Genomic DNA, 13,909 nt, shown 5'->3' with positions numbered 1-13,909 from the left:
CAATGTCCTAATAACCATAATGCAGACACCTAGTCGGTAATGATGAGACAACAGCAACTTTAGAAAGCAACAATGAATGCATTTTCCGCACTTCCCCTAAACAGTGTAAAACACCATTCCAGATTAGTGCCGCTAGCCATTAGAAAATGTGCTATATATGGCCTACTAGCTCATAAAAAGGGCGATCACACCAAAAGGTGATGCCCACACACAGCAGCACAACCTGAGTACAGAAAGAAACCAGTGAGAAAGAGAGGATGGTTTTGCTCAGTACCACTAAATGGCATATATATCTTTCCTACAAGACAAATTAAATAAATTGTCAAATGTTTCAGTCCAACATACCTACTCAGTTTGCATCCTTTCTCTTATCTGTATCCAGATAATGTGAAAGACTTATCAGGTCACACCAAACAGCAGCGCATAGGCTATCAAAGTACATGAGTAATATTTCTAGTTGTCTCACATAAAACTAAATTAAAAAAAAGTGGTGGCACATACCAGTGTGCCATATAAGGTGATGGAACAACATATCGGCAGCATACAGGACGCAGGGTAGGAAGAAAGGACAAGAACAAAGAATAAAGGTTCTGTAAGTGGTAGATATATTATAAATGAGAGTTTCAGTGAGAGATGGGAAAAATCTGCAAGTAGAGTAACGAACACCAAGGAGAAATAAGACATGGATTAGTTCACAGTCATTTATCACAGAAATGTCTCAATACCAAAAGCTATAAGGCATTGAATTAGGCTAAGTGAAAAATAAGTGATATCTGAACCATTATGTAAAACAACAACTACATAGCCAGCTTGTTAAATACTAAGTTGCAGCTTTTGATTTGCATAAATTTGAGTAATTAATATCACCTAGAATGCTCATTGGCTATTTCTATCCCATATCAACAACATGGATACGTTACTTTTATTTTCCCTCTTTGTTGTTCTACCTTGGCTATTAGTTGCCTAATTTGATATGTGTTATTTCCAGCTAACTGCAAGACTAACAGCAGTTGTGATAGTTATTCACAGATGTTAATCAACTTCTTTGCCTTAGATGTCCATATTCATACCTTAACATTTAGAACCTTGACGTTGGCTTGGCATTGGCATATATCCATGAGCAAACACAATACATGCTTTCAGTCACAAAGATGCTTTTACCGGGTCAGTTGCATCGAATCAAATAAGAATGCAGAACAGCAAACATCTGGGCAAACCAGGATGCAAATGATTAACTACAAATTGATGTCTCAGATAGCACTTGCTCACTAAAGCAATTATATAAGTCAGCACTAAAAATTAAAAGCACTACACCCTCACTCCCCACTGGCCCTTGTTTTCAAGGAATTGCCAATATTATTCTAGCATGTCCAAAGGTCAGTTGTCAATCTCCTCTCCGGTCCAGCTGGTGAATCTGGGAATCTTGAGGCAATGTTATAACTGCCTCATGTACACAGACAACCCTCTCCTCCTTCCACATAACACAAATACTTGCGAGAGATGCAGCTATTTAGCCAAACTGGAGGCTGAGCTCTCTCAACTCAGGACTGGCAAGACCAGACAGGAGGAGGCAACTACACACACACAAAACCAGCCTCACATAATGCTACCACTCCACTGAATCAAACACATAAACACACAAAGACACTCGGAGGCTCTGAGTAAAATTTACCTAAACAGCAGAGGCCTCCAAAGCAGACACCCAAACAACTGCTACCTCAAGACACCCCACAAGCAACACATAAACCAAAAGCAGTGTGAAGGCCAAATACAACACCAAACATACTTGTCATAGGTGACTCCATAGTCAGACACACTGACGTCCCACTCACCAGGCTGAACAAGGAGAGGGTCACAGTAAGCTGCCTATCGGGCGCTAGAATCCACCACATAACACAAGCACTCGGGTCACTCCACGGCAAGTACAAATATGACTCAGTCATTGTCCATGCTGGTGTGAACGACCTACCTCCCTGGACTACATGAAGAGAGACATAGGAGCTCTCTGATTATGTAGCCCAGGCAGGTATGACCCTAACCCTGAGCAGTATCCTTCCTTCACCAAGAATGATGCCACAATATAGAGACAAGATGATCAGCTTTAACAATTGGCTTAATGTCTGGTGTCATTCAAAGGGGATCCAGTGTCTGTCTGCCTGGGATGACATGCTTGACAAGCCACGCAAGGGACGGCTTGCACCTGTCACCCTGGGATTCCGGATATTGGCTAAGGCTCTTGCCACCCCATAGTGCCTTTTTAGGCAAGGCTCAAATTCTAAACCTACCACCCTAGAAACAAAAATGGGAAGAAACTGAGGGTAATGCTGCTCAATGCCAGAAGTCTAAATCTCAAAATGCACTCGAGGCCCTTCTCAGTATGGAGAACATTGATGTCTGTGCTGTAACTGAAACCTGGTTCAAGGCTCCTGAGAGCACCCGGCACTATTAGGTTTTACCTCATATCATGCGTTCCGGCCCCAAAACCCGGACCACACCACAAAAGGAGGGTGTATCCATATTCATAAAGGATACTCACACCTCCAGGTTAAGCTTGAAACCATCCAGGTGCAACTAACCATAGGCAAAACTGCTCTACAAATTGTAGCATGCTACAGGCCACCCTCTCAGACTGAGGAGGGGGACAGTCCCTTCCCGAAGACACTGGGGGGTATAAATGTATCTCCAAAGACCATCAGATTGGGTGACTTCAACTACCGAATATAGACTGGGAACATTACTCAAGCCCAAACTTTCTAGCCCAACGGTTCCTGGAGTTCATAAATTCAAATGCCATGGAACAGCTAGTCACTGTTCCCACAAGAGGAGAAAATATACTAGATCTCATTGTCACAAACATGGGGACAAAATGCTCCACACCGGAAGTATATCCCTCATTGGTGAGATCTGATCATAAACTAATCTCACTGGAAATCCACATCCCGCCCCCACTCCAAACAAAAAAGACCATAGTGAAGAACTTCTCTAAAGCAAACTTCACACTACTCAAGACTGGTGTGGTATCCTTCAAGGCCCCTGAGCCAGAGGAAACCACAACCCAAGCTGGAAGCCCTTACAAATGCCTTCTATGAACACCTCCAGGACTGCATGGATCAGGCAATCCCAAATAAAACCAAGACTCTTTCCACAAAGGGCAAACGTCCAGTCTGGTGGACCCCAGCCATTAACAAACTTTACAATAAGAGGAAAGCTATTACATGATAGAACAAAATCCATAAAAGGGAAGTCACCCCTGATCATTATTAGTAAAAAATACGAGCACTCATAAAATCAACTAAGGCCAATTTTGAGAGAAAAATTGCCATGATTTCAAAGGACAATCATAAGGCCTTTTCAGCTATGTTAGGAACCTGGGTGGAAACTCCCAGATATGCTCAGAATTAGTCCAAAATGATACAAAAATCACTGAACCCACAGACATTGCCAACATACTGGCAGACAGGTTCAGTGCAAACTTCACCCCCCTCTCCCCACCTAAAGGAGAGATAACTATCCCAGCCGAGTGTAGCCTCCCGGACATCTCAAATGCGCAGGTGAAAGCTGCTCTCTAAAGCTAAAACACAGCATCAATGGGACCGGATGGTGTCCCCGGCTGTGTGCTACACGAGCTAAATGAGGAATTAAACCCGCACATAAGGCAGCTGTTTAATCTCAGCCTTACCACAGGATACGTGCCCAAGGAGTGGTGTACGGCAACTGTGGTCCCACTCCACCAAGGCGGCACCTCTACCGACGCTGGTTATTACCGCCCCCTAAGCTAATCAAGGCTAGCGTGCAAAGCTATGGAGAGGATCATACTGGAGCTCATAAACAAAGATATAGGGACTTGCAGACATTGGACCCGACCCAGTTTGGCTTTGTCAAGGGAAGATCATGCCTTTTGAACTTGGTCGACTTCTTCAAAACAGTCACCAAGGCCATTGATGAGGGAAAGGCAGTCCATACAGCCTACCTTGACCTTGCAAGGCTGACACAATACCCCACTCGGTATTGTAGAAAAACTTACCAGCTTAAATGTAAACCCATATGTCACAAGATGGGTTGCAAACTGGCTTAAGGACAGAACCCACAGGGTTAGAGTTGCTGGCTGTGTCAGACTCCAAGCCGGTCACAAGTGGTGTCCCACAGGGCTCGGTCCTTGGCCCCTATTGTTTGGCATCTACTTCTCAGAAGTACAGGCCAACATGGGAGGACTTTGGCTGACAAAGTTTGCAGGCGACTGCAAACTGGGCCATAGTGGAAAGTGCATCGGACCCGGATATCCTTCAGAAGGGACTCATGGAAACAGATAGCTGGTGCCAGAGCCATGGCCTGAAGTTAAACGCCAAAAATGTATAGTCATACCCTTCGGGAAAAACAAGGTAACCCCAAGCTACCATATAGGTGGCAATCCACTAAGCACAGAAGAGGTTATCAGGGACCTGGGGACCCAGGTTGACAGTGGCCTTTCTTTGACACTCACATTGCTAAAGTGGTTAGAAAGACCTTCTACATTGCCCACCTGATCATGAAGGGATTCACATCCAGATCTAGTGAGGTCATTGTTCCCCTGTACTCTTCACTTATCAGACCAATGATCGAGTACAATGCCCCATTCGGGATGTATCTCACCCGACATCGGCAGCAATTGGAGAGACCCCAAAAGTTCCTCACCAAAAGGATAAAGGGACTCCAAAATCTGTCATATGCTGCCAGAATGAAGAAACTCCAGCTCTATTCAGTCGCATACCGTCTGCTCAGAGGTGACATGTGCCTGACATACAAGGCCATGTCCAACCCGGAATTAATGGACATGCTCCACCTCAAAAAATCCAAATCCACCAAAACCACTAGAGCAAGCGACTTAAACCTTAGCACGGATATAAATAGGACGTGCTGGAGAGATAGATTTATCACTCAGAGACTCCCTATGCTGTGGAATAAATTCCCGGTCCATGTGAGGCAGAGCACCTCGCTGACTCTGTTCAAGAGAAATCTAGACCTGTGGATGGGAGATCGTAGGTTTACCCCGGGAATCATCTTTGTGTCACTGCTGGACAGAGGCACAACAAACTAATGGGCACAGTATTTTTTCATATAAGGGGTGGCGTAAGCCACAAAAATTTGGGCTAGGCTTATAAATGCCTTAGGGCAGATAGCCTAGTATAAACCTATGAACCTATGAACCTATGAATAGCATTAACCTTTAGCATTAATGGGGATGTATGCCCTTTAACATCAAACTGAAAGCAAAATCACTACAGTTTTCTTCTTTGCTTACAACTGATGCCCCACTTTATTTCTATTTACCAATATAATGCTGTATATTACTTTCAAGTAATAACTTTAAATATTACATTCTGCTTTCCACAGAACAAGAAAAACACAGGAAATATTTCAGCTCCACTAAACAGAATGATTTAACCATTCCATATCAGCATTAATTAAAGCATGATCAGAATATCATGCCACATTAATTCAATCATCCTACATACAGCCTTTGCTAATGTGCTCTAACTGTGACTGAACTTAAATGCTGTAGTAATTCAATTACACATCTACTTTACCATCTAACTGGTATTTGTAAATGTGTAAAAGTGAAATATTCATTTTGCTTCTATTTGGCTATAAATGCTCACGAGTAAGAATTAGAAAATAGCATTCAGTAGTGTAGTAAAATGAATAGTCTTATGATACTAAGTGGATCTGTGTACAGTTTAATTAATATAACATCTGTGTGCTATATTATTCAGTTGCACAAAGAACACCTTACCTGAGGTTGTATCACTTTAGCTGCTTTGATATTCCCTCAATACACTGCACCAAAATGCACCACTACCACTGTTTCAGAAGCCAACATTCAAAAATGACAAATGTTCTTTGCTGCAATTGATGTACCAGATACCATAAAACAATTTGTTTGTTTGCTCTAATTTAGATTCAGATTTTGAAAAGAACAAAAAGATTGTTTATATATACTGCCAAACACTATTTGCTTAAAATCCTCACATACCCATAAGAATGTAATTCCCTGACAGTAAATCAAAGCCACTTCTGTTAAATCAATATATGATTAATAAAATATGACCAAGTGCACAGTATTACTATTTTTCACAAGTAAAATTCAAGCCTAGTTCAAAATATCCAGTTAAGTACTGATCATGACCAATTCCAAATAGTCTGTTAAGTCCTGTTTTAAAAGGTATAATACAACCTACAGGTAATCTACAATAAAAATATTGTCACGTTTAGAAAAATCTATTTTAAAAAAATATGGTATGGGCTTTAGTATTTTAATTAATAAAGTTGCTCCTGATATTAGAATCCCAGCTAAACAATAACAGTGCATTCACACTTAGAACTATTTTCTAACATGTTTAAACACTGCAAAATTTAATGACTGTACTTTAAGTTTCTAGCAGTAGCAAGACACACAGGTAACCTAAATGTTACTTGTGCTGAACAGGAAAGTTAAATACGCGAGCCATTTGTGGTTAGTTTTAGGTTGGCATTTGAGAAATGCATAAACCAATTACTTTTAAGGAGCTAAGTTGGGCCTTAAAGCACAGTCATGAAGAGTTATTGTTTCAAATGACTAAACACACTCAAAATTATACAGAGCACACCTCCTTGAAGTAGACTATTAAATTCTTACACATCTAATAATAGTGTAGCACACATTTAAATTAAGCCCTTGTAGATATCATGGAAAATTAATTTCAGCTGGTAAACCTAATGCTGCATTGGCACTTGCTTTAGAATTCTATCCAGAAATGACAATCTCCAGTCTAGCTGTGTAAATGTCCCATGCAACATTAATGCAGAAAGCAGGATCACTCAAGACTGTTCATTTATGTTTTTGCATGAATCTATTTGTCACATTTTGCCTTCCCTACACAGCATGATGAATGGCAAGGTGTCAAAGAGCTGATAATCATTTTAGCTCTTTTACAAATAACTTACTTACAGATTACTTGCAGTATGCTGCACAAATATATACACATATATGTAAACACACACACACACACACACATATATATATATATATATATATATATATATATATATATATATATATATATATATATATATATATATACACAGACACACACACACACACACACACACACACACATATATATATATATATATATATATATATATATATATTTTTTTTTTTTTTAAAGACAAATCAAACAGCTTTGCCATGCTATATCACATTTCAATCTATCATCTTCGACCTAGTAGTGGTTCTTCATTTATTAAAGGTGAAAACACATGTTGCAATGCCCTATAAAGCTGAAGGCGCCCAATGCATTCTATGCTTACTGTATGTCTTTGTCTGTCAGGTGATATGTGGTTATACGGCAGTTGTGGCCACTGACGTAATCCAAGATATTAAGTAAAAGTAGAGCATTTTATTTTAAGTTTAAGAGTCTGTCTTTGTGATGGGAAGGCTAATGGAAAAGGCATAAACTGGTACAAAGAGTATGGGGAAGATGTATTTAAGTTCACAATCTGTGTCTGAATTACAAATATGATGTTACGTAAGGGCAATTTGTAGGAGATGTCATAGTCCAATAGTTAATTTGAGTTAGAATGAAGCATAAAAGCATTTTCATCTGTAAAATCAATAATTATGTATACAAAACAGACTAATTACTGTAAGGAGAGGCATCATATACTGCAAAGTTCAAGTAAACAGCTAAACAAGGCCTTAATTTCTGTTACTATTATTATTATTATTATTATTATTATTATTATTATTATTATTATTACTATAATTGTTAAAGTCCATAGACTTTAACAGAAACACCACAGTGCATGCTAGGGGTCCCATCCATTAAAGTTAATGGATATATTCTCATGCAAGCCCTGAAGTGACATTAGTGAGGGACTCAGTAAAATTATACAAGATGGTATTAAAATTACATGGGATACTATTTAAAAAGTTTATGAAGCTTTTTATTAATCAGCTTTCCACAAAATTTTAGTTAGATGTATGGAATATATATTGAAGCACTTAGATACAAAGTACCATTGCATATATTAAAACTGAATCTGCACACTTTATGAAAAAAAAGTTATTTCTAAATGTGATCAACCATCTTTGAAAAGTATTCTGGTGAACAAAAACAACGCATAAAATATGTGGCGGAATTTCCTAGCGGTCTCATGCTTCATTTCTTCCTTATCATACCCAACACACTAGCAATAGGTGACTCTATAGTCAGGCACACTGACGTCCCACTCACTAGGCTGAATAAGGAGAAGGTTACTGTTAGCTGCCTGGTGGGTGCCAGAATCTGCCACATAACACAAACACTCAGGTCACTCCAGAACAAGTACAAATATGACTTTGTCATTGTCCATGTTGGTATGAATGACCTGAGCCGTACCTCCCTGGACTACATGAAAAGAGACATGGAAGAGCTCTCTGATCATGCAGCCCAGGCTGGTATGACCCTGACCCTGAGAAGCATCCTGCCCTCGCCAAGAATGATACCACAATATAAAAAAAGCATTATCAATTTCAATAACTGGCTAAGTTTCTGGTGTCATTCAAAGGGGATCCAGTGTCTGTCCACCTGGGATGACATGCTCGACAAGCCACGATGCTTCGGTAGAGACGGCTTGCACCTGTCATCCTTAGACTTTCGAATACTGGCCAAGGTTCTTGCCACCCCCATAGTACCTTTTTTAGGCAAGGCTCAAAAAACAAACCCACTGCTGTAAATAGCACAAGTAACAAAAATCTGAGGGTAATGCTACTCAGTGCCAGAAGTCTAAACCTCAAAATGCACGCACTCGAGGCACTCCTCAGTATGGAGAAAATCAATATATGTGCAGTAACAGAAACCTGGTTTAAGGCTTCAGAGAGCACCCCAGCACTACCAGGCTACAACTCATACCATACATTTTGGCCACATAACCCAGACCAAAATACAAAAGGCGGAGGAGTATACATATTCATCAAGGAAACCCACACCTCCAGGTTAGTGGCACAGCATGATGCTTCAGAGATCATCCATGTGCAACTAACAATGGGCAAAACTGCAATTCAAATTGTAGCTTGCTACAGATCACCCACCATGTCCCAGGACCCCCATTCTGCATTTCTGGAAACACTGGGAAACATAAAGGTCCTACTAAAATCTCTACTATTGGGTGATTTCAACAACCCAAACATTAACTGGGAGAACTACTCAAGTACTAACTCCCTTGCCCAACATTTCCTAGAATTTATAAACTCAAATGCCCTGGATCAACTGGTCAACACTCCCACCAGAGGTGACAACATATTGGACCTGGTCATCACCAATGGGCGACCGGTGTGCCAAACCAGAGGTCAACCCCTCAATGGTTAGATCTGACTATAAACAAATCACTTTGGATATCCACATTCCGCCCCCACCCCCGGACAAGGAAACCACCATGAAAAACTTTTCAAAAGCAAACTTCACGTTACTTAAGACTGAGGTGAAAAGTTTCAAAGCCCCCATGCTAAAGGATAATGTTGTTCAAGCTGCAAATACCTTTACTAATGCATTCTATGGGTGTCTACAAGAATGCATGGATCATGCTATCCCAAGCAAAACCAAGACTCACTTCTCCAAGAAAAGGAAACCAGTCTGGTGGACCCCTGCCATAAACAAGCTATACAATAGAAGAAGGAAACTAGTACAGAAAAGAGTAAAATCCCAAGAAGGGAAGGCATCTCTGACCAGTACCAGCAAGAAACTATGATCCCTCATAAAATTGTCCAAGGCGGGCTTCGAAAGAAAAATTGCCAAGGACTCCAAAGATAACCATAAGGCATTCTTTAGCTATGTCAAGAATATAAGTGGCAATGCTCAGATCTGCTCGGAGTTAGTGCAGAATGGCACAAAATGCACTGAAACAACCAATATTGCCAACATCCTGGAAGACAGGTTCAGTACAAACTTCACCCCCCTCTCACCCCCAAAAGGGCCTATAACCATACTAGAAGAATGTAGAGCCCTCGAAATCACAGACACTCAGGTTAAAACAGCCCTCTTCAAAGCCAAAAACACAGCATCAATGGGACCGGACAGTGCTCCAGGCTGCATCCTACACAAGCTCAAAGATGAGCTAACTCCTCACCTAAACACACTGTTCAAACTCAGCCTCTCCACAGGCCATGTACCCATAGAGTGGCATACAGCAACAGTTATTCCACTCCACAAAGGTGGAGCCACAACAGACCCCAGGAACTATCACCCTATAAGCCTGACTAGCTTGGTCTGCAAGGCTATGGAGTGCACCATCATGGAACTCATTAACAGAGACATTGGGAGCCTCCAAACACTGGACCCTACCCAGTTCGGCTTTGTTAAGGGAGATTATGCCTCCTAAACCTGGTGGACTTCTTTGAGACAGTTACCAAGGCTATAGATGAGGGATAGGTGGTACACACAGCCTACCTAGGCCTCGCAAAGACCTTCAACACCATTCCCCATTCTGGTATTATAGACAAGCTCACCAGCCTGAACATAAACCCCTATGTCACAAGATGGGTTGCCAATTGGCTCACGGACAGAACCCACATGCTGAGAGTTGCAGGAGCTAGGTCTGACTCTAAACCGGTTACAAGTGGCGTTCCCCAGGGCTCAGTCCTAGGACCCCTCATGTTCAGCATATACTTCTCAGAGGTACAGGCAAGCACAGGAGGACTATGGCTGAACAAGTTCGCAGACGACTGCAAACTAGGGGCTATAATTGATTCTCCAACTGACACAGACATCCTCCAAAAGGGTCTCACTGAGACGGATACCTGGTGTCAAAATCATGGCCTCAAGCTAAATGCCAAAAAGTGCATAGCCATCCCCTTTGGAAATAACAAAATACCCACAGACTACCACATAGGTGGTAGTCCCCTAAATATGGAAAACATAATAAGGAATCTGGGGACCCAAGTAGAAAGTAATCTCTCCTTTGATAATCACATTGTCAAAGTGGTTAGAAAATCCTTCTATGTGGCCCACCTAATCACAAAAGAGTTTGCATCCAGATCAAAAGAGGTCATTGTGCCCTTCTACTCATCACTCATCAGACCCATCATACAGTACAACTCCCCATTTGGGATGTACCTTACAAGACACCTGCAGCAGCTGGAAAGACCACAGAAGTAACTCACCAAGAGGATCACTGGCCTCAAACAGATGCCCTATGCAGCTCGACTGAAGAAACTCCAGCTGTACTCGGTTGCATACCGCCTGCTCAGAGGTGATCTCTGCCTGACATACAAGGCCATGTCCAACCCAGAATTGATGGTCATGTTCCACCTAAAGAAAACCTTATCCCCTCCAGCCACAAGCTCTAAGGATCTAAACCTCACCACAGCAATAAATAGGATGTGCTGGAGGGATAGATTCCTGTCCCAGAGACTAGAAACCTTGATGAGTGGATGGGAAACAGAAAGTTTACCTCAGGGATCACTTCAGTGGCTCTGCTAGACAGAGGCACAGGGAACTAATCTAAGGGGGCACCGAAAGCCAACACATTCTGGCTAGGCTTATAAATGCCTTCGGGCAGATAGCCTAGTACCTACCTATGAACCTATAATCACCTTATTAGTTGTCATGAAATATAAAATATTCCCATATCCACTACACTACTATGGAATTTTTTTTTTCTGTGGTTTCACAAAAGATTTAGAACCAACATGCTGACATTGCAGATGTTTTATATGTGCCTTAAATAGCCGCGGATAAACTGCCAAGGCTTCAGACATTCTGTTAATGAAAAAGGACACTGCATCCTGTGGTGCACTGCCAATATTTGAGACAGAAATAACCTCATGACATGTAGTTTTTGCTGAATTATATTGATACAGCTATTCTTCAAATCTCATTTTCTTCTGCAAACAAAGCAACATGCTGCCAAATGAAGATGAGTCACAGAAGTACAATTCACTTTTGCAAAATAAAATTAATGTGTTTTGATATTAGAAGTGCTGTAGCAATGTTCAGTGAAATGCTGAAAACATACAATCATTTACTGTATGGAAACAGAATCATTCTCTAGTAGACTGAGAATTTAGTGGATTACTACTCAAAAGGAACATTATTCATTTGTAGCATCAATTGGCAAATTGGTCTGAAAAGACCAATAAGAGTGCAAAGGATAGATACTGTGAAAGCATTATTTTAAATTTCAAAAGCCAGGAAATAGCCTTACCAGCAGATTCTATGAGAATATTAAGCTCTTTTCAATGAATTCCAAAGAACAGCACACCAAACAGAATATCTGGAAGAAGTGATTACCTGAAGCACATAGTTCAGCGAATCTGTAGGTGGCTTCGCTTTGTTTTAATCATTATCCTGTCTGCTCTAACAAAGCCTCCTTTTAGTCCTCACACTTTCTTCCCTCAGAAAACCATCAAGAAGGTCACTGGAGACTCTTTAATTATATTAAACAGCTAGCAGATTAAACATGTCCAGCTATTGACATCCTGAAAAGGGAACTGTGCTAAAACAGAAGCATCCATCAGCACTGACAGCATGAATATTGCAACGGCCTTTTCAGACATCTTTAACCTATATAGTCTCATATGACAAAAAAATATATAAAAATGTCAAAATCAGCACTGTTACCTTTAACATAGCATTGATAACTTGGATATCGCATGGAATCTGTTTATTACTTTGTAAAAGCCTTAGACAAAATCTATTTTATTAAACCTTTTTGAAACACCCAGAAACTGGTTCATTTGGCCAGTTTAACAATTAGAATGAAATGAAACTGAGCCTTACGTTCTTGAAATGAAGTGAAGAGCATTTGAAATCGACTATTTCGGCTGCCTTCATCTGCCCACATGCGAACAACCCCGAGCCCCGTACGAAGCATCACATCATTAGCCACAGTACTACAAAACTTTGCTTTCAAATCTTCCACTGAGCTGCTCCCATCATATATGGCAACAAAATTTCTCTTACATTCATTTGAATTCTGCATTTCATAATCCAGAAATCGCAAGTATATCTAAAATAAAAATAAAATAAACAAATAAAAGCAATGTTTTAAAAAGAGACAGTATTAAATAAGCAACATTCAGAAAGCAATTATTGAATGTCTAACCTAAAATACAGTTCAAGTTTAAGCATATTTCTGTGCCAGTGTCAGGATCAGCCTCAGAGAAACAAGGGCAAATAAGTTTAGAGTCACTATCTTATATGCAGCGGTGACAGGTTTCACCTCCATTAGCAAGCACATTAATAATACTTTCTCTGTAATCATGCTGTAAAGTATAAAGAGAATCTCAATTAACAGAACATTTTACTGAAACTGGAACACCTACCCCAAGTCTGTGTGACCTTTTAAGAGGTTTTATTATATAATGGCTTAAGAGTGCAGGAATTTGGGGCCTTGTTCCCTCAGGGCTTCTGTTTTTTTAATCTTATGTGTAGCTCAGTTTAAAAGATTGTAAAAAGCAAAAATATGCTAATCTGTAAATCATCTTTCAGAATAACATTGTTTAAGGATCAATGGAGAGGGGGAAACTATTTTACTTAAGGCTTGTTTTGCCTGATGTAGCACTGTACACAAATACAATCAATTTTAAACTGAACCATTTTCTCTTCCTAGATATGGCATTTTATTTTCTAAAAACATCAGCGTAAGGTAAGTAACACTTATTTTTATTTGAAGCATCATGGGACCTGCTTGCTTGCCCTCTGTCCATTTCCATTCTTATATGTCATTCAGTCTTTCTAGTCTGTAGTCCACCTATATGTTTGTAATTGACAATTATTTCTCTGTTCGAATATGTGTCTAAAATATAGCTGTGCATATTATACAGTCATTCATATCAAACTCAAAAATAAAAATCTTTCCTCTTTGGCAGTCATTCCATTTTCTTACTGTTTTTTTTTTTTTCCTTCATTGCTTT

At 40.3% G+C, this 13,909-nt stretch overlaps 1 protein-coding gene across 1 annotated transcript in view; it reads right to left on the bottom strand.

Annotated features, from left to right (window-relative positions):
* Positions 1 to 13,909, bottom strand: part of NETO1 (neuropilin and tolloid like 1) — a 1,239,650-nt gene that overhangs the window by 404,501 nt on the left and 821,240 nt on the right. Inside the window, exon 7 of the mRNA XM_044067135.1 lies at positions 12,774 to 13,002. Within this exon, the coding sequence (XP_043923070.1) occupies positions 12,774 to 13,002 (229 nt within the window). The remainder of the gene's footprint in view (positions 1 to 12,773; positions 13,003 to 13,909) is intronic.

The sequence above is a fragment of the Protopterus annectens genome, chromosome 3.part1 (assembly GCF_019279795.1).
Source record: "Protopterus annectens isolate FY-2018-M chromosome 3.part1, PAN1.0, whole genome shotgun sequence".
Lineage (NCBI taxonomy): Eukaryota > Metazoa > Chordata > Ceratodontiformes > Protopteridae > Protopterus > Protopterus annectens.
Note: the sequence above shows the minus strand (reverse complement) of the source record. Positions and strands in the feature narration are given on the sequence as shown.